General features: G+C 49.0%; 1 protein-coding gene across 2 annotated transcripts in view; it reads left to right on the top strand.

Moving 5' to 3' along the window:
• Positions 1–21,106, top strand: part of Dnah2 (dynein axonemal heavy chain 2) — a 111,525-nt gene that overhangs the window by 70,433 nt on the left and 19,986 nt on the right. For both annotated transcript variants that reach the window (XM_040748946.1, XM_040748948.1), the window contains 22 exons: positions 852–1,070; positions 1,262–1,379; positions 1,576–1,712; positions 3,017–3,154; positions 3,238–3,396; positions 10,277–10,429; positions 10,621–10,712; positions 10,992–11,190; positions 11,308–11,532; positions 12,595–12,699; positions 13,678–13,866; positions 15,122–15,207; positions 15,344–15,474; positions 15,618–15,767; positions 16,220–16,387; positions 16,605–16,765; positions 17,009–17,148; positions 18,312–18,444; positions 18,542–18,681; positions 19,795–20,005; positions 20,145–20,261; positions 20,452–20,593. In XM_040748946.1, coding sequence (XP_040604880.1) covers positions 852–1,070; positions 1,262–1,379; positions 1,576–1,712; positions 3,017–3,154; positions 3,238–3,396; positions 10,277–10,429; positions 10,621–10,712; positions 10,992–11,190; positions 11,308–11,532; positions 12,595–12,699; positions 13,678–13,866; positions 15,122–15,207; positions 15,344–15,474; positions 15,618–15,767; positions 16,220–16,387; positions 16,605–16,765; positions 17,009–17,148; positions 18,312–18,444; positions 18,542–18,681; positions 19,795–20,005; positions 20,145–20,261; positions 20,452–20,593 — 3,313 coding nt within the window. The remainder of the gene's footprint in view (positions 1–851; positions 1,071–1,261; positions 1,380–1,575; positions 1,713–3,016; positions 3,155–3,237; positions 3,397–10,276; positions 10,430–10,620; positions 10,713–10,991; positions 11,191–11,307; positions 11,533–12,594; positions 12,700–13,677; positions 13,867–15,121; positions 15,208–15,343; positions 15,475–15,617; positions 15,768–16,219; positions 16,388–16,604; positions 16,766–17,008; positions 17,149–18,311; positions 18,445–18,541; positions 18,682–19,794; positions 20,006–20,144; positions 20,262–20,451; positions 20,594–21,106) is intronic.

Genomic DNA, 21,106 nt, shown 5'->3' with positions numbered 1-21,106 from the left:
GTGTAGACCTACACTAGATATTGTAATATGAGGAGACTGAGTTCCCAAGAAGGGAAAAATTACTCAAAGTTACAAAGCTGAAAGCTAGGAAACCAGGCTGTCTGACTTTAGAGCCTGATGTCTTTTGCTCTCCCATGAGTATGTGCTTGCATGCGTGTGTGCATTTATGTGTGTATGGGCACGTACATGTTCGCACATGCATTATGTGTGTGTAGTGTGTGTGCATGGGTCTACACACACAGCAGCCATAAAAGGACATAGGCCGGCTTGATCTGTCACTCTTTGCCTTACTCCTTGGAGACAGGGTCTCTCACTGACCCTAGAACGTGACCGGTCACCAGCAAGCCCCAGCGATCTTCTTGTCTCTATAGTGCCATAGCACTGAAGTTGCAGGTCCATGAGCAGCCATGTCCAAATTTTTGTGTGGGTGCTGTGGGTCTAAACTCAGGGCCCCATGCTCGCTCGAGCAACAAATGCTCTTACTCAGAGCTGTCTCCTCAGCTTTATGTAGCCAGCTTGCCTGCCTGCCTTTTTCCTCCCTCCCTCCCTCCCTCCCTCCCTCCCTCCCTCCCTCCCTCCCTCCCTCCCTCCCTCCTTCCCTCCCTCCCTCCCTCCCTTGATACTTAGGATCAAACCTAGGGCTTTGCATGTTATAGACAAGTACCCTACCACTGAGCTATATCCTTAGTCCCCGATATCTCATCTCTTCCCCTACTCAGTCCTCGGTGAATTAGTTTGAGTGCAAAGGACCTTTGCATCCTTTGTTCTGCTTCAGATGTGTCTTCCCAGGCTCTGAAGGGAGTCTGAAAGTTCCTTGAATGACTCATACATTTTTCTTCTGCTTTTCTCAGCTACGGGACACCATTGAGCAGGAGATCCGAGACATGGGCCTGCAGATCACACCATTTACCCTCACCAAGGTTCTCCAGTTGTATGAAACCAAGAACTCTCGCCACTCCACCATGATTGTGGGTGGCACTGGCAGCAGCAAGACCACCTCCTGGAAAATTCTCCAGGCCTCCCTGACTTCCCTGTGCCGTGCTGGAGAACCCAACTTCAACATCGTTAGAGTATGCAGTGGGACACTGGCATGGCTAGCAGGTGCTGGGAGGGGCCAGACCTGAATCCAAGGAGGCCTGGGGGAGATGAGCAAGCAAGAAACTCGTGCAAGAACCTAAGAGGCAGGGTTGGAGTAAGGGGCAGAGGTAGTGGGGGTTTGGACTGCCAGAGCCTCAAAAGTCCCTTCTGGTATAATTTTCAGGAGTTCCCTTTGAACCCAAAGGCATTGTCCTTAGGGGAGCTGTATGGAGAATATGACCTTAGCACCAATGAATGGACAGATGGCATCTTGTCCAGTGTCATGAGGGTCGCATGTGCAGGTATCCAGTGGGGCGGGTAGGTGAGCAGGATGTCAGCAGCTCCCGAGAGAGCGTGGGGACCCTGGAAACAGGAAGCACCCACAAGGGTAAAAGATCCCTGGGACATGCCTAAGACAAGGAAGTGACTGGTGGGGGGGGGAGGAGAAGAGGGGGAGAGGTTGTCCCTTGGCTTCCTTAACAAGTGTCTGCCACAAAGATGAGAAGCCAGATGAGAAGTGGATTCTTTTCGATGGCCCTGTGGACACACTGTGGATCGAGAGCATGAACTCTGTCATGGATGACAACAAAGTGCTGACCCTCATCAATGGAGAACGCATCTCAATGCCCGAGCAGGTACTGATGCCGAGTGGAGGAGTCCCAGGGCCCGGCAGAAGGGAATTCTCTGGGAGAGAGCAAAGAGAAAGATGAGAATCCAGGGAAATCCGCACCTGAAGAGGTGCTTTTCCAGGATGAAGGTGGGCTCAGTGCCAGAACTTACCCGGCCTTGGCTCTAGGCTCCACGTCCAGCTCAGGAGACGTGGGGACCATTGCTACCATGGAACAAATTGTACAGAACAGAACTTTGTGTCTAGAAATCAGGCTGTATAGACTCAGGCTGTCCTTGGTTTCATTTCCACCAAGGTTATGATCTCATGGAATGTCATACCTACCTTTTCTTTTAATTTCTCCTCTCCCTCTCTCCTTCCCTCCCTCTCTCCTCCCCTCCCTCTCTCCTTCCCTCCCTCTCTCCTTCCCTCCCTCTCTCCATCCCTCCCTCTCTCCTTCTCCCTCTCTCCATCCCTCCCTCTCTCCTTCCCCTCCCTCTCTCCATCCCTCCCTCTCTCCTCCCCTCCCTCTCTCCTCCCCTCCCTCTCTCCATCCCTCCCTCTCTCCATCCCTCCCTCTCTCCTTCCCCTCCCTCTCTCCATCCCTCCCTCTCTCCTCCCCTCCCTCTCTCCTTCCCTCCCTCTCTCCATCCCTCCCTCTCTCCTTCCCCTCCCTCTCTCCTTCCCCTCCCTCTCTCCTTCCCCTCCCTGTCTTTTTTTCATTTTAGATAGCATCTCATGTTAGCCCAGGCTGGCCTTGAATTTGCTAAGTAGCTAAGGATGCGTGCACCACCCACCCTACTCTTTTGTGCAAGCCAGAGCGATTTCTTCCTAAGGATAATTTTGAATAAGCTGTAATTTCTTTTAGACAGTGTCTGAATCACTGTTCTATTGCTGTGAAGCAACACCACGAACCAGACAGCTATTTAAGAAAAAGCATTTAGCTGGGGCTTGCTCACAGTTTCAGAGGTCTAGTCCATCTTCATCACGGTAGAGCAAGGCGGCGTGCAGGCAGGCACTGGGCTGGAACCCAGAATGCCACATCAGGTAGAGGGGCAAAGAGACTGGGTCTGGTGTGGGTTTTTGAAGCCTCGAAGTCCACTCCCAGTGATAAGTTCCTTCAATGAGGTCACACTGCCTAACCCTTCTCAAACAGTGTCACTCTCTTCTTCAAATCACCACAGAAAGCAGCCATTTCTAAACCTTGGGTCATTCTTCTTCTTGCCTCATTTTCCTTGATACAAGCACACCTTAAGGCATGAACTCTGGATGTTTTTATATTAATGGATGTGGTGCAGATGATGGGGCTCTGACAAAAGTCTGTGTCCTTAGGTGTCTCTCTTGTTTGAAGTGGAGAACCTGGCCGTGGCCTCTCCAGCCACGGTGTCCCGCTGTGGGATGGTCTACACTGACTATGTTGACCTGGGCTGGAAGCCTTATGTTCAGTCATGGCTGGAAAAGAGGCCAAAGGTAAAAAGGGAACTGAGGGGAAGTGATTTAGGCGGCTGTAGTAAACAGCAGTGGAAAAAGCCTTGCTTCTTGTTCACGTTCAGACGGAAGTTGAGCCCCTTCAACGCATGTTTGAAAAGCTCATCAACAAGATCCTGAACTTCAAAAAGGATAACTGCCACGAGCTCGTGCCTGTCCCCGAGTACAGCGGCATCATCTCCCTCTGTAAGCTCTACTCAGTCCTGGCCACACCAGAGAATGGGGTAAGAAGAGGAGTCAGCCCGGGGCAGGGGTCAAAGGGAGGGCTCACAACCCCACCTGAACAATGGGAACTTACAAATGGAGAGGGTTCAGCCTGACCATGTGGGTGGGGAGGGATGTGTGTGTGTGTGTGTGTGTGAGAGAGAGAGAGAGAGAGAGAGAGAGAGAGAGAGAGAGAGAGAGAGAGAGAGAGTATAGGAGAGGCTTCAGCCTGACCATGGGGGTCAGGAGGGGTGTGTGTGAGCTTGAATGAATGAATAGATATACATGCTTGAATATTTACTGAGATGAAAGTCCAGACTAAGAATTCAGACTAATAGTATAGCTTAGTGGCAGAGGACCTGCCTCATATACACAGGGCAGAAAGAAAAGGAAGGGAGAAAGAAAGGAAGAAATGATGAATGAACAGCACAGGGGGGTCTTCCTATAGTTTGCTACTCATACTCCACTCTTGGTTTTTTGTACTTTGAAAACACAGCTGATATTCTTTGGAATACCATTTCTGATGAGAAGTTCTAGAAAATTCCAGATAAATTGATGTTTTAGAAAAATTTTGTTTCATTTAGATTTGGGAAGGAAAAACAAAAAATAATAATAATTTTGTTGTTGTCATTGAGACTAAACTGTTGCCTTGGAAATGTTTTTCATTATTTTTAATGATGTTACCAGGTAACAAAACTATTAATATATAATGAACAGCAGTTAAGATCTCTGACAGTGTAAGTTATTCATCATGGCCAGGAATAGTGGCACACATCTGTAATCACAGCACTTAAAAGACATAAATAGGAAGATTATGAGTTCTCTGAGGCAGCCTAGTTTGTAAATTGAGTTCAAGAACACCTTGAGCTACACAATGAGACCCTACCTCAAAACAGAAGAACAAAAACCACTTAAAAAAGGAAAATGAGCCAGGTGTGGTGGTGTACGCCTTTAATATCAGCAATCGGAAGGCAGAGCAGCTGGATCTTTGTGAGGTCAAGCCTAGCCTGGTCTACATTGTGAATTCCAGGACAGCCAGGGCTATGTAGAATGCAGAGACCCTATCTCAAAAAAAGAAAGGAAAGAAAAAGAAAAAGAAAACAGATATGGCTGGCAATACCCTTTCCGTGATATGTTTGTCCTATTGTACGTCTCTTCCAACAAGTCTACAAATTTTTTTATCACTGCCTTCTATCACACATGATTGTGGTGGAGCAGGGGCCAGCGATTCTCAGCCTACTTTCCTGTCTATATTTTGATGATTGAGGAGAGATATAAGGCCAAGTCTATCATTCAGAATTGGACAAATTCCTATAATCCTGTCTTTATATTACATTCTCTGTGTAGTCCTGTCTGGTCTCAAACTCATGACAAGCGCCCACATCTGTCTCCCAAGTGTTGTGGTTATAAGTATGTGACATGTGCTGAGACTTATCTGCAGTCACCAGCATCTCTATCTGCTGTCAGTCACCAGCGTCTCTCTCTGCTGTCAGTCATCAGCATCTCTCTCTGCTGTCAGTCACCAGCATCTCTCTCTGCTGTCAGTCAGTCATCAGCATCTCTATCTGCTGTCAGTCAGTCATCAGCATCTCTCTCTGCTGTCAGTCACCAGCATCTCTCTCTGCTGTCAGTCAGTCATCAGCATCTCTCTCTGCTGTCAGTCAGTCATCAGCATCTCTCTCTGCTGTCAGTCAGTCATCATCATCTCTCTCTGCTGTCAGTCATCATCATCTCTCTCTGCTGTCAGTCATCAGCATCTCTCTCTGCTGTCAGTCAGTCATCAGCATCTCTCTCTGCTCTCAGTCATCAGCATCTCTCTCTGCTGTCAGTCAGTCACCAGCATCTCTCTCTGCTGTCAGTCACCAGCATCTCTCTCTGCTGTCAGTCACCAGCATCTCTCTCTGCTGTCAGTCATCAGCATCTCTCTCTGCTGTCAGTCACCAGCATCTCTCTCTGCTGTCAGTCATCAGCATCTCTCTCTGCTGTCAGTCATCAGCATCTCTCTCTGCTGTCAGTCACCAGCATCTCTCTCTGCTGTCAGTCACCAGCATCTCTCTCTGCTGTCAGTCATCAGCATCTCTCTCTGCTGTCAGTCAGTCACCAGCATCTCTCTCTGCTGTCAGTCATCAGCATCTCTCTCTGCTGTCAGTCATCAGCATCTCTCTCTGCTGTCAGTCACCAGCATCTCTCTCTGCTGTCAGTCACCAGCATCTCTCTCTGCTGTCAGTCATCAGCATCTCTCTCTGCTGTCAGTCAGTCACCAGCATCTCTCTCTGCTGTCAGTAATTAGCATCTCTCTCTGTTGTTAGTCAGTCACCAGCATCTCTCTCTGCTGTCAGTCAGTCATCAGCATCTCTCTCTGCTCTCAGTCACCAGCATCTCTCTCTGCTGTCAGTCAGTCACCAGCATCTCTCTCTGCTGTCAGTCACCAGCGTCTCTCTCTGCTGTCAGTCACCAGCGTCTCTCTCTGCTGTCAGTCATCAGCATCTCTCTCTGCTGTCAGTCAGTCACCAGCATCTCTCTCTGCTGTCAGTCAGTCATCAGCATCTCTCTCTGCTGTCAGTCACCAGCGTCTCTCTCTGCTGTCAGTCACCAGCATCTCTCTCTGCTGTCAGTCACCAGCATCTCTCTCTGCTGTCAGTCAGTCATCAGCATCTCTCTCTGCTGTCAGTCATCAGCATCTCTCTCTGCTGTCAGTCACCAGCATCTCTCTCTGCTGTCAGTCATCAGCATCTCTCTCTGCTGTCAGTCAGTCACCAGCATCTCTCTCTGCTGTCAGTAATTAGCATCTCTCTCTGTTGTTAGTCAGTCACCAGCATCTCTCTCTGCTGTCAGTCAGTCACCAGCGTCTCTCTCTGCTGTCAGTCACCAGCGTCTCTCTCTGCTGTCAGTCATCAGCATCTCTCTCTGCTGTCAGTCAGTCATCAGCATCTCTATCTGCTGTCAGTCAGTCATCAGCATCTCTCTCTGCTGTCAGTCACCAGCATCTCTCTCTGCTGTCAGTCAGTCACCAGCATCTCTCTCTGCTGTCAGTCACCAGCATCTCTCTCTGCTGTCAGTCACCAGCATCTCTCTCTGCTGTCAGTCAGTCATCAGCATCTCTCTCTGCTGTCAGTCACCAGCATCTCTCTCTGCTGTCAGTCATCAGCATCTCTCTCTGCTGTCAGTCACCAGCATCTCTCTCTGCTGTCAGTCATCAGCATCTCTCTCTGCTGTCAGTCAGTCACCAGCATCTCTCTCTGCTCTCAGTCATCAGCATCTCTCTCTGCTGTCAGTCACCAGCATCTCTCTCTGCTGTCAGTCACCAGCATCTCTCTCTGCTGTCAGTCACCAGCGTCTCTCTCTGCTGTCAGTCATCAGCATCTCTCTCTGCTGTCAGTCACCAGCATCTCTCTTTGCTGTCAGTCACCAGCGTCTCTCTCTGCTGTCAGTCATCAGTATCTCTCTCTGCTGTCAGTCATCAGCATCTCTCTCTGCTGTCATTCATCAACATCTCTCTCTGCTGTCAGTCACCAGCATCTCTCTCTGCTGTCAGTAATCAGCATCTCTCTCTGCTGTCAGTCAGTCATCAGCATCTCTCTCTGCTGTCAGTCATCATCATCTCTCTCTGCTGTCAGTCATCAGCATCTCTCTCTGCTGTCAGTCAGTCATCATTCTCTCTCTCTGCTGTCAGTCAGTCATCAGCATTTCTATCCAGAATCTGTTATCAGGGCCTCCCCAACTCTGCTCTTGGCTGTGCCCCTGTGGTATGTCAGAGATGGCGGGAAGATGCTGAGTCCGTGAGCTGTTTCTCAGTGAAGCACGAAGAGTCAGGCAGCCTTCTGGGCTTCACGCATATTCCCAGAACAACAGCATCTGCTATGTACCCCTTAGGCAGAGAGGAGAGAACACAGGCTCTAAATATGTTGTGTCCACTACCTAGCCCAGGATGCTTTAAACTTAATTTTTTTTTGAGACAGGGTCTTATCATGTAGCACTGGCTGGCTTGGAGCCTTCTGCAAAAGGTGTATACCACCACGCCTGTCTAAACTTAGTACTTACCTACTTTATTTTATTTGGTGTGTGTACATGTTCATATGTATGTGTGTACTTATGTGCATGTGGAGACCAGAAGTCAACATCAGGAAACTTTATCTCTTTAGTCACTCTCTGTCTTATTTTTATTTTTCTGAGACAAGATCTCTCACTGAACCTGGAACTTCCCTATTTGGCAAGACTGCCTAGCCAGCAAGCACCAGGGATCCCCCGACTCTACCTCTGCAGTGAATGATTACCCACGTGACCAGGTGGCTAGTTTTCTGCATAGGGTTAGGGTCAGATTTGGCTCAGGTTTCAGGGCCGAAGTGTGTTTCTTTCACTGGTGCTTTTTAGCCTTTTGGCTCTAGCTTTAGGACCCGGGTGCATTTCTCTCACTGGCTCTGACTTCAGGGACAAAGTGTGTCTCTTTGGCTCTGCTCAGGATGTTTCTTTGGCTGGTCCCTTTTCCCTACAATGTGTATGTGTGTGATGTGTTTGTGTATCCATTTTCACATGTGTGCTCACACATGTATGTGGGTGCAGTATGTCTAGATATCATATGTTGATGTCAAGTATCTTCCTCGATCACTCTCCATTTTTAAAAGTTTATTGAGGTAGATAAGGTCTTTTGATTCAGCTAATCCAGCTAGGCAGTTTGCCTGGGAGGTCTCCTGTCTTCTCCTAAGCAATAGGATCACTGGTTGGCTGCCACTCTCCCCGGGCATTTCCATGGGTGCCTGGGATCCAAACTGTGGGTCTCATGCTTGTGAAGCAAGGGCTTCCCACTGAGCCATCCACCCAGCCCCAGAGGGAAGTTTTAATTGTATAAGTAATAACTGAATTAAGAATGCCTCTTCCCTTTTTAAGACCTCTGTAGGTTCAAAGCCAGCTAGATATACATAGGGAATTAATGCCAGGCCAATTTGGGCTATACAGTGATCTTGACAGAAGTTTCTCTCCTGCCTGGTCCTGTAGCCTTTTAGTCCCTGTTTGGTTGATGGCTCAGGCTTCTTTTTTTCCTTTTTTTAAAGATTTATTTATTAGCCGGGCGTTGGTGGCGCATGCCTTTAATCCCAGCACTCGGGAGGCAGAGGCAGGCGGATCTCAGTGAGTTCGAGGCCAGCCTGGTCTACAGAGTGAGTTCCGGGGACAGCCTCCAAAGCCACAGAGAAACCCTGTCTCAAAAAACCAAAATAAATAAATAAATAAATAAACCAAAAAAAAAAAAACAAAGATTTATTTATTATGCATACAGTGTTCTGCCTCCAGGTCAGAAGAGGGCACCAGATCTCATTACAGATGGTTGTGAGCCACCATGTGGTTGCTGGGAATTAAACTCAGGACCTCTGGAAGAGCAGTCAGTGCTCTTAACCTCTGAGCCATCTCTCCAGCCCATGGCTCATGGCTTCTTTTTTTTTTTTTTTTTATTTATTGTGCATACAGCCTTCTGCCTGCATGCCAACCGAGGGCACCAGATCTCATTCAAGGTGGTTGGGAGCCACCATGTGGTTGCCGGGAATTGAACTCAGGACCTCTGGAAGACCACTTAGTAGTAGTGCTCTTAACCTCTGAGCCATCTCTCCAGCCCGGCTCATGGCTTCTTATTGGCTATCTCTCTCTCTCTCTCTCTCTCTTTGGTTTTTCAAGACAGGGTTTCTCTGTATTGTTTTGGGGGCTGTCCTGGAACTCACTCTGTAGACCAGGCTGGCCTCGAACTCACAGAGATCCGCCTGCCTTTGCCTCCCGAGCGCTGGGATTAAAGGTGGGTGCCACCAACACCCGGCGGCTATCTCTCTCTTAATTATTAACTCATTTCTATTAATCTGTGTATCTCTATATAGTCTTGGCTTACCAGAGACTCTTGTTTTCTTAGCAGCTACATGGTGTCTCATTGACTCCGCCTACTACCTTTCTCTATTCCTGTTTGGATTTCCTTCCTGGCTAAATCCTGCCTGTCTATCGGCTGAAACAGCTTCATTCACCAACTAATAAGAGAAACATATATTCACAGCACACAGAAGAACATATCCCATCACAGAGGAATCTTGTTTCAAAAACGAACATCAAATCAAACAAACAAAAATGCTTGTTGACGTAAGACCCCACAGGTATCCGTAGATGTCGTCCTGTTTAGGAAATAGACTGTGGTGTGGCATGATGGTGCATGCCTTAAATCTCAGCTTTTAGGAGGCAGAGACAGGTAAGCCTCTGTAAATTTGAGAACACCCTGTTCTATATATTGAGTCCCAGGACAGCTGGGGCTCAAAAACAAAACAAACAAACAAAAGGCCAAGAAACAGATTGTGGTGCATGCAACATGCTTGTCAAACCAAAACTATGACTTGGAGTTGTGTATTGTCATGTGCAGATGCACTTCGTTGCTTTAGCTGCTATGTACTATTGCATGGCAAGTTCCTGCATTTTTCTTTCCCTCCCTCTACTGGTAGATGTCTAGGCCATTTCCAGTTTTCTTTTGCAGTTACAAACAGGTCACCACATGCCTGTTTCGTTGAACACCCTGGAGTGCTCCTCCAGGGTAGGCCTGACGTGGCCAGATGACAATTGTGTTCTTATGACTTAGCCTAGAGGCAGCTCTGAGCAATATCATTGATTTAAGGAGTCCCAGATTTATCTAAAATCCGTGAGTAGAACATGTAAATGGAAATCCATATAGATGAACATGAATGACATTTGGAAAACAGCCATGTGATTTCCCACATGGAACCAGGAAAGAAGGTAGGTTCTCAGCCTTCGTGGCAAGCTGCTAAAACAGATCCTTCTCTCTCTTACGGGTGTGGATCCTGTATCTTGAGGAATGAAGATTAGTATTCTAAGGCAAGTTCATCACTCTGGCCTCCTGAACCTCTTTTCTTCTCTACCCAGGTGAACCCAGCTGATACTGAAAACTATGCCATCATGGTAGAGATGACATTTGTGTTCAGCATGATCTGGTCTGTGTGTGCCTCTGTGGATGAGGATGGACGCAAGAAGATTGACAGTTACCTTCGAGAAATTGAGGGCTCGTTTCCCAATAAGGTCAGGGCCCTTAAAGCTAGCTGCCCTGTGTGTCCTATTTTTGCAGGACTTGCATGGCATCTCTGGACACTTTCTGACTTTGGACTCCACCCTGCTGCTGCTCTCCTCTTCCCCCATTAGTCTTCAAATCCTGCCTCTCCTTGTTAGAGCTGAAGGAAAGTCTGCTAACATGACTCCCATACTTTTCTTAGGACACAGTGTATGAATACTTCGTGAACCCCAAGATGCGGACTTGGACCTCATTTGAGGAGAAGCTCCCTAAGAGTTGGCGTTATCCTCCAAAGTGAGAGTAGAGCCTGGGCTTTGTGTAGGGCTTGGCACTGCAGTCGGTGGCAGATAGAGCGAGAGCGATGGGGCCAGAAGCCAGGGTGAAGTGTGAAAGGGGAAAACAATTCCAACGAAGATATGACTGGGTTTAGGACCTCAAGGAGAATGTCACACCTCTGGGACCTACCGGGCAGGGCCTGGTGATTAGGCCATGGCGACCCCAGAAGAAGATAAATACTAGGAGGAAGACTGGGCAGGCCAATGGTCCTTGAGACACCATTCCTTTCTTCCCTAGCGCCCCTTTCTATAAGATCATGGTACCTACTGTTGATACTGTCCGATACAACTACCTAGTGAGCACTTTGGTGGCCAACCAGAATCCTGTGTTACTGGTGGGTCCTGTAGGAACTGGAAAGACCTCCATAGCCCAGAGTGTTCTCCAGTCCTTGCCCTCCAGCCAGTGGTCAGTGCTCATAGTCAACATGTCTGCGCAGGTATGTCAGGGGGCTTGGGCTACCAGCTCTGCCATCTGCTCTCTCCCAGAACTCCTTCATTGTCCCATACTAATTTCCCTTGGAACCCCTCCCATCTGTCCTGTGCTCTGCTGGCAGACTACGTCCAACAACGTGCAGAGCATCATTGAGAGCAGAGTAGAGAAGCGAACCAAGGGTGTGTACGTGCCATTTGGGGGCAAAAGCATGATCACCTTTATGGATGACCTAAATATGCCTGCTAAGGACGCGTTCGGATCCCAGCCACCCCTGGAGCTGATACGTCTCTGGATCGACTATGGTTTCTGGTATGATCGAGTGAAGCAGACCGTCAAGCACATTCGAGTAAGCACCCTGAGTCTTTGTTCTCAGGCATCTGTTCTCACCTGTGCTAGGTGGGTTCTGTCCCTGCTCCACTGGGCGTCAAGTCACCATATTATACTCCTCTGTTCCTTCCCACGCAGGAACACACTGTTCCTTTCTGGTGCCAGATAGATGGGTTACTGATCCCCATTGCTGACTCTCCCTACTGAGCCTGTCCTATACTTGGTGACCTGACAGTCTTGTTGTTCATGTCACTCAGCCTCCAGGCCTCCCCTGCTCATTCACATGCCCTCAAAGCCAGGTCCTAACTCCACACTCATAGAATCCTTGTCCCATGTTTACAGTAACTCCTCACCCACAGCCCAGACATCTCCCTTCTTTCTTTCTCTCATGGGGTCATGAGTACCTTACTGAATTCTCTTTCTCTTTTTTTCCTTTTCCTTTCTTTTCTTCTTTTAAAGACAGGGTCTTTTGCCGGGCACCAGTGGTGCATGCCTTTAATCCCAGCACTGGGGAGGCAGAGGCAGGCAGATCTCTGTGAGTTTGAGGCCAGCCTGGTCTACAGAGCGAGTTCCAGGACAGCCTTCAAAACAATACAGAGAAACCCTGTCTTGAAAAACCAAAAAAAAAAAAAAAAAAAAAAGACAGGTCTTTCTATGTTGAAGTTCTGACTGTGCTGGAACTTGCCTTGTAGACCAGACTAGTCTCTACAACTCAGAGAGATCCTCCTGTTTCTGCCTCCTGAGTTCAGAGTTTCAAGCCATGTGCCACTGTACTCAACCAGCATGATGCTTTAAAACGTGCACTATGACATGCAATGATCAGATCAGCACCTCAAACATGTACCATTTCGGCCAGCCTGGTCTACAGAGCGAGTTCTGGGACAGGCTCCAAAACTACACAGAAAACTCTGTCTTGAAAAAAACAAAAAACGAACCAAAACAAACAAACAAAAAACCCGCGTACCGTTTCTGTCAGAAACATTTAGGGTCCTCTGTCCTAGCCATTGTGAAGCGTCACCACTCTCCCCGCCTCTCATCCGTTCCACCTCTGTCTCCCCCCCCCCATGTCTTTACTCTCTAGGACATGTTCCTGATGGCTGCCATGGGCCCTCCAGGGGGTGGACGGACTGTTATCTCCCCGAGGCTACAGAGTCGCTTCAACATTATCAACATGACCTTCCCCACTGTGAGGCCATGGGGGCTGGGGGCGGGGATTGTGCAGGGAAAGTCATCCCAGGCCTGTGGACTGGGGGAGCGGATCAAGCCAGGCAGCTGAGCCTTGAGCACATCTGCTTCCAGGGAGCTGTGACCCATAGAGGTGGGGGCCCTCTGTAGAAGCCCTTGGCATCTCCCGAGCCAGGACAGCTACAGGGTTAAAGCTTGGCCTGCTGGCTCTGGAATGTGGAGCCTGTGGTCTCTCTTCATGGACAGAGAATGCCTGGGGCTGAAACAAACCCAGGGAGGTGGCCCTTACAAAGCTAAGAGCCAAAAACAGTACCAAGGTCAGGGAGAGGTGAATGTAAACATAAGGGGACTAAAAAAAGGCAAAGCCAAATAAAACACCATCAGGAGAAATATTCTTTTAGTTTTTGAGGCAAAGTCTCACTAAAAGTAGTACGAGGTGGCTTTAAAACTCATGACTCTTTCTGTCTTGGCCTCCCAAAGGCCAAGTTTGCAGGTGTATATCCCTGCTCTTGGCTCTTGATGAAATATTTCCTTTAAATTAAAATTAAGTCAAGCAGGTAAAGGCACTTGCCACCAAGCCTTACAACCTGAGCCCTATCCCTGGGACCGGCATGGTGGAACCATATACAGTTACATAAATTAATGTAAAAAAATGTAAAAACTTCTCCACGTACAAGCTAACAAAATTCTGTGTGTGAGGTGAGCACAGTGCATCACTGAGCCGCAGCAGAGCCTGAGGGGAGAAAACCAGTGGCACCGGCCGACCCACCCCTATTTAGAATGTTTGTGTTTAGTGTGGACTTTCTCACACATGTTTATTTCTCAGGATTATATTTCTCAGTGGGTTTTTTGTTTGTTTGTTTTTGTAATGCCACTTCAATTCTGCCCATGAGGTGAGCTCTGTGTTTGTCTCACAGTGGCCCTGGCCCTGGCTACTGGCCCAGGAACCTTGGAAAGTGAGTTTGAAGTCTCTTTCTAGGAATCTCAGATCATCCGCATATTTGGCACCATGATCAACCAGAAGCTTCAGGACTTTGAAGAAGAGGTAAAGCCCATTGGGAACGTGGTGACAGAGGCTACCTTGGATGTGTACAACACGGTAGTGCAGCGCTTCCTGCCCACGCCTGCTAAGATCCATTACCTCTTCAACCTCCGAGACATCTCCAAGGTGAGCGCTGGTCTGACCTCCCCACTTTGACCTGGCTCAGCCTCCTCAGCAGCAGCTTCCCCTCCTCTCCTCCTCCTCCTCCTCCTCCTCCTCTTCTTTTTTGGCACTTTGAGACAGGGTTTCTCTGTGTAGCTTTGGAGGCTGTCCTGGCCCTCACTCTGTAGACCAGGCTGGCCTCGAACTCACAGAGATCTGCCTGCCTTTGCTGGGATTAAAGGTGTGGGCCACCACCGCCTTTTCTTATTAAAATAAGCTTTAGAACTTCATAGCAGGGGCTCAGCAGTTAAGAGCACTGGCTGCTCTTGCAGAGGACCTAGATTCAGTTCCCAGCACCCACATGGTGACTCACAACCATCTGTAACTCCAGTTCTTCTGCCTCTGCAGGCACTGCATGCATGTGGTACACAGACACACAGACACACAGACACACAGACACACAGACACACATGTGTCTCTGGCTGTCCTGAAACTCATTCTGTAGGACCAGCCTGACCTCAGACTCACAGAGACCCAGCTGTCTCTGCCTCCTGAGTTCTGGGATTAAAGGTGTCACCACCACCCAGTGTGCTTACAGTTCTTGCAGAGGCCTGAATTTGGCGCGCAGCACCCACGTTGAGTGGCTCACAACCACCAGTAACTCCAGCTCAGTGTTTTTGTTCTGGCCCCTGTGGGCTCCTCATGTATGTGACACACACACACATGCACATACATATACAGAGTTATTTTTTAATCCTTAAAAAGATGAAAAGACAAGCTTGGTGGTGGTGGCCTTTAATCCCAGCACTTGGGAGGCAGAGGCAGAGGATCTCTGTGAGTTCGAGGCCAGCCTGGTCTACAAAGCAAGTTCCAGGACAGCCTCCAAAACAATACAGAGAAACCCTGTCTCAAAAAACCAAAAAATAAATATAAAAATAAATAAATAGGGGCTGAAGAGGTGGCTCAGTGGTTAAGAGCACTGGCTGCTCTTCCAGAGGTTCTGAGTTCAATTCCCAGCAACAACATGGTGGCTCACAACCATCTGTAATGACATCTGGTGCCCCTTCTGGCCTGCAGATATGTATGCAGGCAGAACATTGTATACATAATAAATAAATATATCTTTAAAAAATAAACAAATAGACAATTCCACCTCGGAGCACATGCCTACAGTCCCCCGCAACCCCGATGCCATGCAGCTGTTCACTCTGTCCTGACCTTCAGATCTGCCAAGGACTGCTTTCCTCCCATTACTCCAGTGGTTGCTTCAACTTTCCAGGTTTTCCAGGGCATGCTGAGAGCTAACAAGGACTTCCATGACACCAAGTCTAGCATCACCAGACTCTGGATCCATGAATGTTTCAGGTGATATGTCTGTGTGTCCTGGCCAGATCAACTTCCCGGGGCTCACTCCCAACCCCAGCCTTCACCTCTGGCCTGACTCTCGCTTCCCCAGGACTGTCCTCCTCTCCAGCCCTAAGTCCCTCCCATTTCCCAACAGAGTCTTCTCGGACAGACTGGTTGACTCAGCAGACATGGAAGCCTTCGTGGGCATCCTAAGTGACAAACTCGGCACCTTCTTTGACCTCACATTTCATAATCTCTGCCCCAACAAACGTCCTCCTATCTTTGGTGAGCTAGGAGCTGGGGAGACTTGGGGCCTTAGGAAGTTGGGGTTAGAAGGTCAGGGCATGGATTCCTGATGATAATGGCCCTAAGGCACCTCTGGGAGGACCAGGCATTGGGGACTCTGATGACCTTCTCTCATGGCCTAGGGGACTTCATGAAGGAGCCCAAGGTGTATGAAGACCTGGTAGATCTGACGGTATTGAAGACGGCCATGGAGACAGCCCTAAATGAGTACAACCTTTCCCCGTCTGTCGTGCCAATGCAGCTAGTGCTCTTCCGAGAGGCCATTGAGCACAGTGAGTGCTCCCACTCACGTCTCTTCCATCCTCCCACCCGAGGTTTCCCATCGAAGGACACTCCCAAATCAAGTTCTAGAAGTTGTTTCCTTTCTGGTCCAATCCATTCTTGTGCCAATAGGGTTTGTCTAGTTATTCATTTTTGTTTTGAGATAGGGTCTTCCTGCATAGCCCTAGCTGGCTTGGAAATTGCTGTTTAGAGTAAGCTGGTCTTAAACTTGTGACCCTCCCGTCTGCCTCTCCCTGGTACTACAGGCCTGCACTACCACACTATCGACAAGGGTGTTTAGTGGGCAAGTTGAACGTTACTGTTGAATCACCGCAGAGCCTTGGGTACCAACTCTTCCCTCCTGCTTGACTCCTTGGCTTCAGCCTCAGAGGCTTTGATCCCCAGCCCGGGGTCTGGAAGTTGGTTGGAGTTTCTCACCTAGTCCATTACCCCCGCTTCCCAGTCACACGGATCGTGAGGGTGATTGGACAGCCTCGAGGCAACATGCTCTTGGTGGGAATTGGTGGCAGTGGACGGCAGAGTCTGGCCCGCTTGGCCTCTTCCATCTGCGAGTACAACACGTTCCAGATTGAGGTCACCAAACACTATCGTAAACAGGAATTCCGAGAGGGTATGGTTGGGTTCCTGAACTGGAGGAGGGCAGAAGATTAGCTGCCTTAGTGACTGCCATGCCCAGTGCTGAGAGGCCTCTGGCCTTTGTGTGCCGGCGTAGGATGGTGGTGTGGGTCCTATGGGTGCTTATGGACTGAGGGAGGGTCCTGAGTGTTGAGGATGAGGATGGGGAGTCTAAAGTACGTGTTTTCTTTTGTCCTTTACTTGATTGGCAGATATCAAGCGCCTGTATCGCCAGGCAGGGGTGGAGCTCATGACCACGTCCTTCCTTTTCGTGGACACCCAGATCGCAGATGAGTCCTTCCTAGAAGACATCAACAACATCCTCAGCTCGGGGGAAGTTCCCAATCTCTACAAATCGGATGAATTTGAAGAGGTGCAGTTCTAAGTTGGTTCTTCGGCTCTCCTAACAACCACCTAAATTCAGAGTCCACATCTGTTTCTGTAGCAACCCCAACCATCAGATCAGGCCCTGTGAGGCTGAAGGGCTGCTTCTCATCCCCCAGAGGCTTCACGGGGCAGAGTTGCTTTAAATCCCACCCCAGTCTGCCTTACCTTCAGTCTGGCTCATACTGCTGTGGGAACTCCAGTCCCCTGACTCAGCGTGGCTTTTGTCCAGATCCAAAGCCACATCATAGACCAGGCCCGTGCAGAACAGATTCCAGAATCCTCGGACAGCATCTTCGCATACCTCATTGAGCGCGTACGGAACAACCTGCACATTGTGCTCTGTCTGAGTCCAGTGGGAGACCCCTTCAGGTGATGCTTCCTGGGTCGTCCTTCTCCCCAGTGGCCTTCCCTGTCTTTTGACCTTCTGTTCCTCTGGAAGTTAGGGTGTTCCATGTGACTCCCTCCGAAGTTCAGTAGTGTTAAGTACCCACATTGTTCTGCAACAAACCATTAGAGCCTTTTCATTTTCCCAGACTCAAAGTATTTACCCTGTAGAGCATAACTGCCCTCTCCCAGCTTCAAAGTCCATCTCTGTGAGTTTGATGACCTTTGGTGACCTCATGCAAGTGGAGTGGTGCAGTACCTGTCCTTTTGTGACTTACGTATTTCACTTCTATAATGTCCTCAAGTTTCATCCGTTTCGTATCATATGACAAGGTTTTGTCCTTTTTGATTAAAGGATGAACAGAATCACATAGTAATGCATACATAACAAAAATTTTTATCCATTGTTGGTCTGACTAGATATCTCAGGACAATCAAAACTAGAAGGAACAGGTTGGGTGTGACAGTGCACACCTGTAATCTCAGAACTTGGAAGGTAAGAAGATTGCTGCAAATTTGAGACCAGCCTGAGTACCAGGGTAGCCAGAGCTGTATGTGAGACCCTGTCTTTTGAAAAAATGGGGCTGGAGAGACGGCTCTTCCAGAGAACCCGGGGTTCAATTCCCAGCACCCACATGGCAGCTCACTGCTGTCTATATATAACTCCAATTCCAGTTCCACTCACCAATGCACATAAAATAAAAATAAACAAAATTTTTAAAAAAATCAAACCAAAATAAACTTAGGAGGAAGGTAAGACAAACTGGGTTGCCGTTTTGCTTATGTTTTTAATTTACAGCATATGGTGCATTTATCACGGGGTTCCATGTTAAGCATTCTTCTTGGGTTACCTCACTGAATTCCCAACAACCTTAGTATATAATGTTAACCCCCTCTAGAGATGAGGAAACTGATGTTTGAGTGTGTTCAAGATGGATCTGGGCCTTTTTGATCTGAGACCATTTCTTTTTTTTTTCTTTTCTGAGACCATTTCTAAATGTTGTACTGAGGTGTCTGTGGGGAGGTAAATCTGCGTGAGCAGACAGGAGGAGCAGGAGGGGGCCTCTGGTTTCTGTAAAGTGGGTGGGCATGTGTTAGAAAGCTAAGGGCATCTGTGAGGAGATTTAATGCCCTCCCCTTCTCTCTAGGAACTGGATTCGCCAGTACCCAGCCTTGGTGAACTGCACAACCATCAACTGGTTCTCAGAGTGGCCCCGGGAGGCTTTGCTAGAGGTGGCTGAGAAGTACCTCATAGGAGTGGACTTGGGGACACAGGAGAATGTGAGCCCTCCCATCCTGACACATTAGCCCCATCCACACCTTCCCTCCGTTCCCTGGTCCACACCCTGTATCTTCCATTCTGTATTGTTGGCTTCAGATCCACAGGAAGGTGGCCCAGATCTTTGTCACCATGCACTGGTCCGTGGCTCAGTATTCCCAGAAGATGATGTTGGAACTGCGGAGACACAACTACGTCACACCCACAAACTACCTGGAGCTGGTGTCTGGATATAAAAAGTACGGAAGCCGGGAGACGAGGAGGGCCACGGGGTGGCATCTTTCAAAGGTATTGGCTGGTCAGATGATACCCAGAATCTGGCCAAGGTGACAGGCTGGTGGATATGGGCACTAGGGAGGATGGCAGAGTCACAGAAGGTCTTAGTTTTCCCTAGAAGTTAATGAGAGGAGGAACTTCTATTGGGAAGGCCTTTCCTAGAGCCCCCAGTCATGTCCCCTAGGCTTCTTCTTCTTCTTTTTTTCTTTTTTTTTCCGAGACAGGGTTTCTCTGTGGCTTTGGAGACTGTCCTGGAACTAGCTCTGTAGACCATGCTGGTCTCGAACTCACAGAGATCCACCTGCCTCTGCCTCCGAGTACTGGGATTAAAGGCGTGCGCCACCAACGCCCGGTTCCCTAGGCTTCAATACCTCTTTATGTCCTGTCTGTCCTTATTTACTGGGATGATGTTCTCTATATTTTTCATACCACAAGTTAGCTGGGAGTGTACCCTAATATTTGTAATCCTTCTGTCTCTCCCTCTAAGATCTCTTAGATGGACCATTTGTATGAAATATCTGGGTGTAGAGACACATACTTGTCAATTCCCTGCACTAGGAAGGCTGACATAGGATCATTATGAATTCCAGGGCAGCGCGGCTTCATACAAAGTCCCTGTCTCAGAAGTACACAAGGCTGGGAGTGGTGGCACACCACTCAGCAGGCAGAGGCAGGTGGATCTCTGTGAGTTCAAGGCCAGCCTGGTTTATATAGTGAGTTCCAAGACAATCATGGCTACAGAGTGAGACCCTGTTTCAAAAAAATAAATCAAATTAAAAGTACACGAGTAGGGCCAGAGATACAGATCCGTATGTGTGTGCCTTAGCACACAAATATAACCAAAGCAAAATAGAGGTAGAGGAAGTGGTGAGTCAGAATGGTGTGGAGATCAAAAGAGACAAAGACCTGACCAGGCTATGTAAAGGCAAGAAGCAGGCTGCCTGTCTGCATGTGAGGGCAGACAGTGGTCACAGAAAGAGAGAGAAACTGGAACACTAAAGGAGTGAACGTTGTGTAGGACACCTCCTTCCTCCGAGCCTCTCCACTCTTGCAACTCACCCCAAGCCCCTCGGCAGGCTTCTGGCGGAAAAGCGGCAGGAGCTGCTGGACCAGGCCAATAAGCTGCGCACTGGGCTCTTCAAGATCGATGAGACGAGGGAAAAGGTAGAAGTGATGTCTCTGGAGCTGGAGGACGCCAAGAAAAAGGTGGCGGAGTTCCAGAAACAGTGCGAAGAGTACCTGGTCATCATCGTGCAGCAGAAGCGGGAGGCAGACGAGCAGCAGAAGGTCCGTGACCCCGCCCCCTGTGCCCACTCTGCCGGGGACCCAGGAAGAGGCTTCCGCTACTCCTCCTTGGTTTTCTAGTCGTCCTTCTCACCTTTGCTCAAGACGAAGCCAAAGCCTTGTGTCCTCTCTTCCTCTGTAGGCAGTCACTGCCAACAGTGAGAAGATTGCTATTGAGGAAGTCAAGTGTCAGGCACTAGCAGACAATGCCCAGAAGGATCTAGAGGAAGCACTGCCCGCCCTTGAAGAAGCCATGCGGGTACCAGAGGCTGGCACTAGATGGTGCCAGGAGTGGGAATGGGACCAGTCTTCTTTGCCCCCGGAGTCTCTGGGGAAGTGGGGTGCGGGGCAGATGGCACCGCAGTTGGCCCTGTGTCCAGGAAGGACCCGTCTCGCTATCTGAGCCGACTCCTGCCCAGTTCTCTCAGTTAATCCATTCGTCTTCCCAGGCCCTGGAGTCTCTGAACAAGAAGGATATAGGTGAGATCAAGTCCTACGGAAGACCTCCTGCTCAGGTGGAGATTGTAATGCAGGCAGTCATGATTCTCCGAGGCAATGAGCCCACATGGGCAGAGGCAAAGCGGCAGCTAGGTAAGCAGAGGGCATTGTGGGAAGAGACTTCCATTTGTCTGGTGTTTATTGGCCGGGTGTATACAGTTCATCAGGCGTTCTGCAAGGGCCGCCTGAGGTAGTGCAGAGACCACCCCCGCCCCCTGAGGTACCGCAAAGAACCCCCCGCCCCCAGGAGCACAGAGTTAGGAGGGAAGAGAAGGCCTAGCACCCATTAGGACTCTTTAGGAGTATGGAGCAGAAACCGGCTCCTCTCACCGCAACCAAAAGAAAATTGTTCTAAAGCGATGAGAATGCATGGCAAGAGCTAAGGACAGGAATGTCTCCATGTCCCTACAGAGACAAGAATAGAAGACGGAAAATGACTCTTCTTTTCTCTGTGTCTCCCTGTGACTCTGTCTCACTTGCTTACACTTTGTGTATACACGCCAGCATGTTCATGTGTGGGGCGTGTGCATGCGTGCGTGCGTCTATGAAGGCCAGAAGTCAATCTTGGGTGTTGCTCCTCAGGAACAACTCACCTGTTTTGTTTAT

Source organism: Mesocricetus auratus, unplaced genomic scaffold (genome assembly GCF_017639785.1).
Source record: "Mesocricetus auratus isolate SY011 unplaced genomic scaffold, BCM_Maur_2.0 Super-Scaffold_100007, whole genome shotgun sequence".
Classification (NCBI taxonomy): domain Eukaryota; kingdom Metazoa; phylum Chordata; class Mammalia; order Rodentia; family Cricetidae; genus Mesocricetus; species Mesocricetus auratus.
The sequence above is the reverse complement of the archived record's forward strand: the minus strand, read 5'-3'. Positions and strand labels throughout refer to the sequence as shown.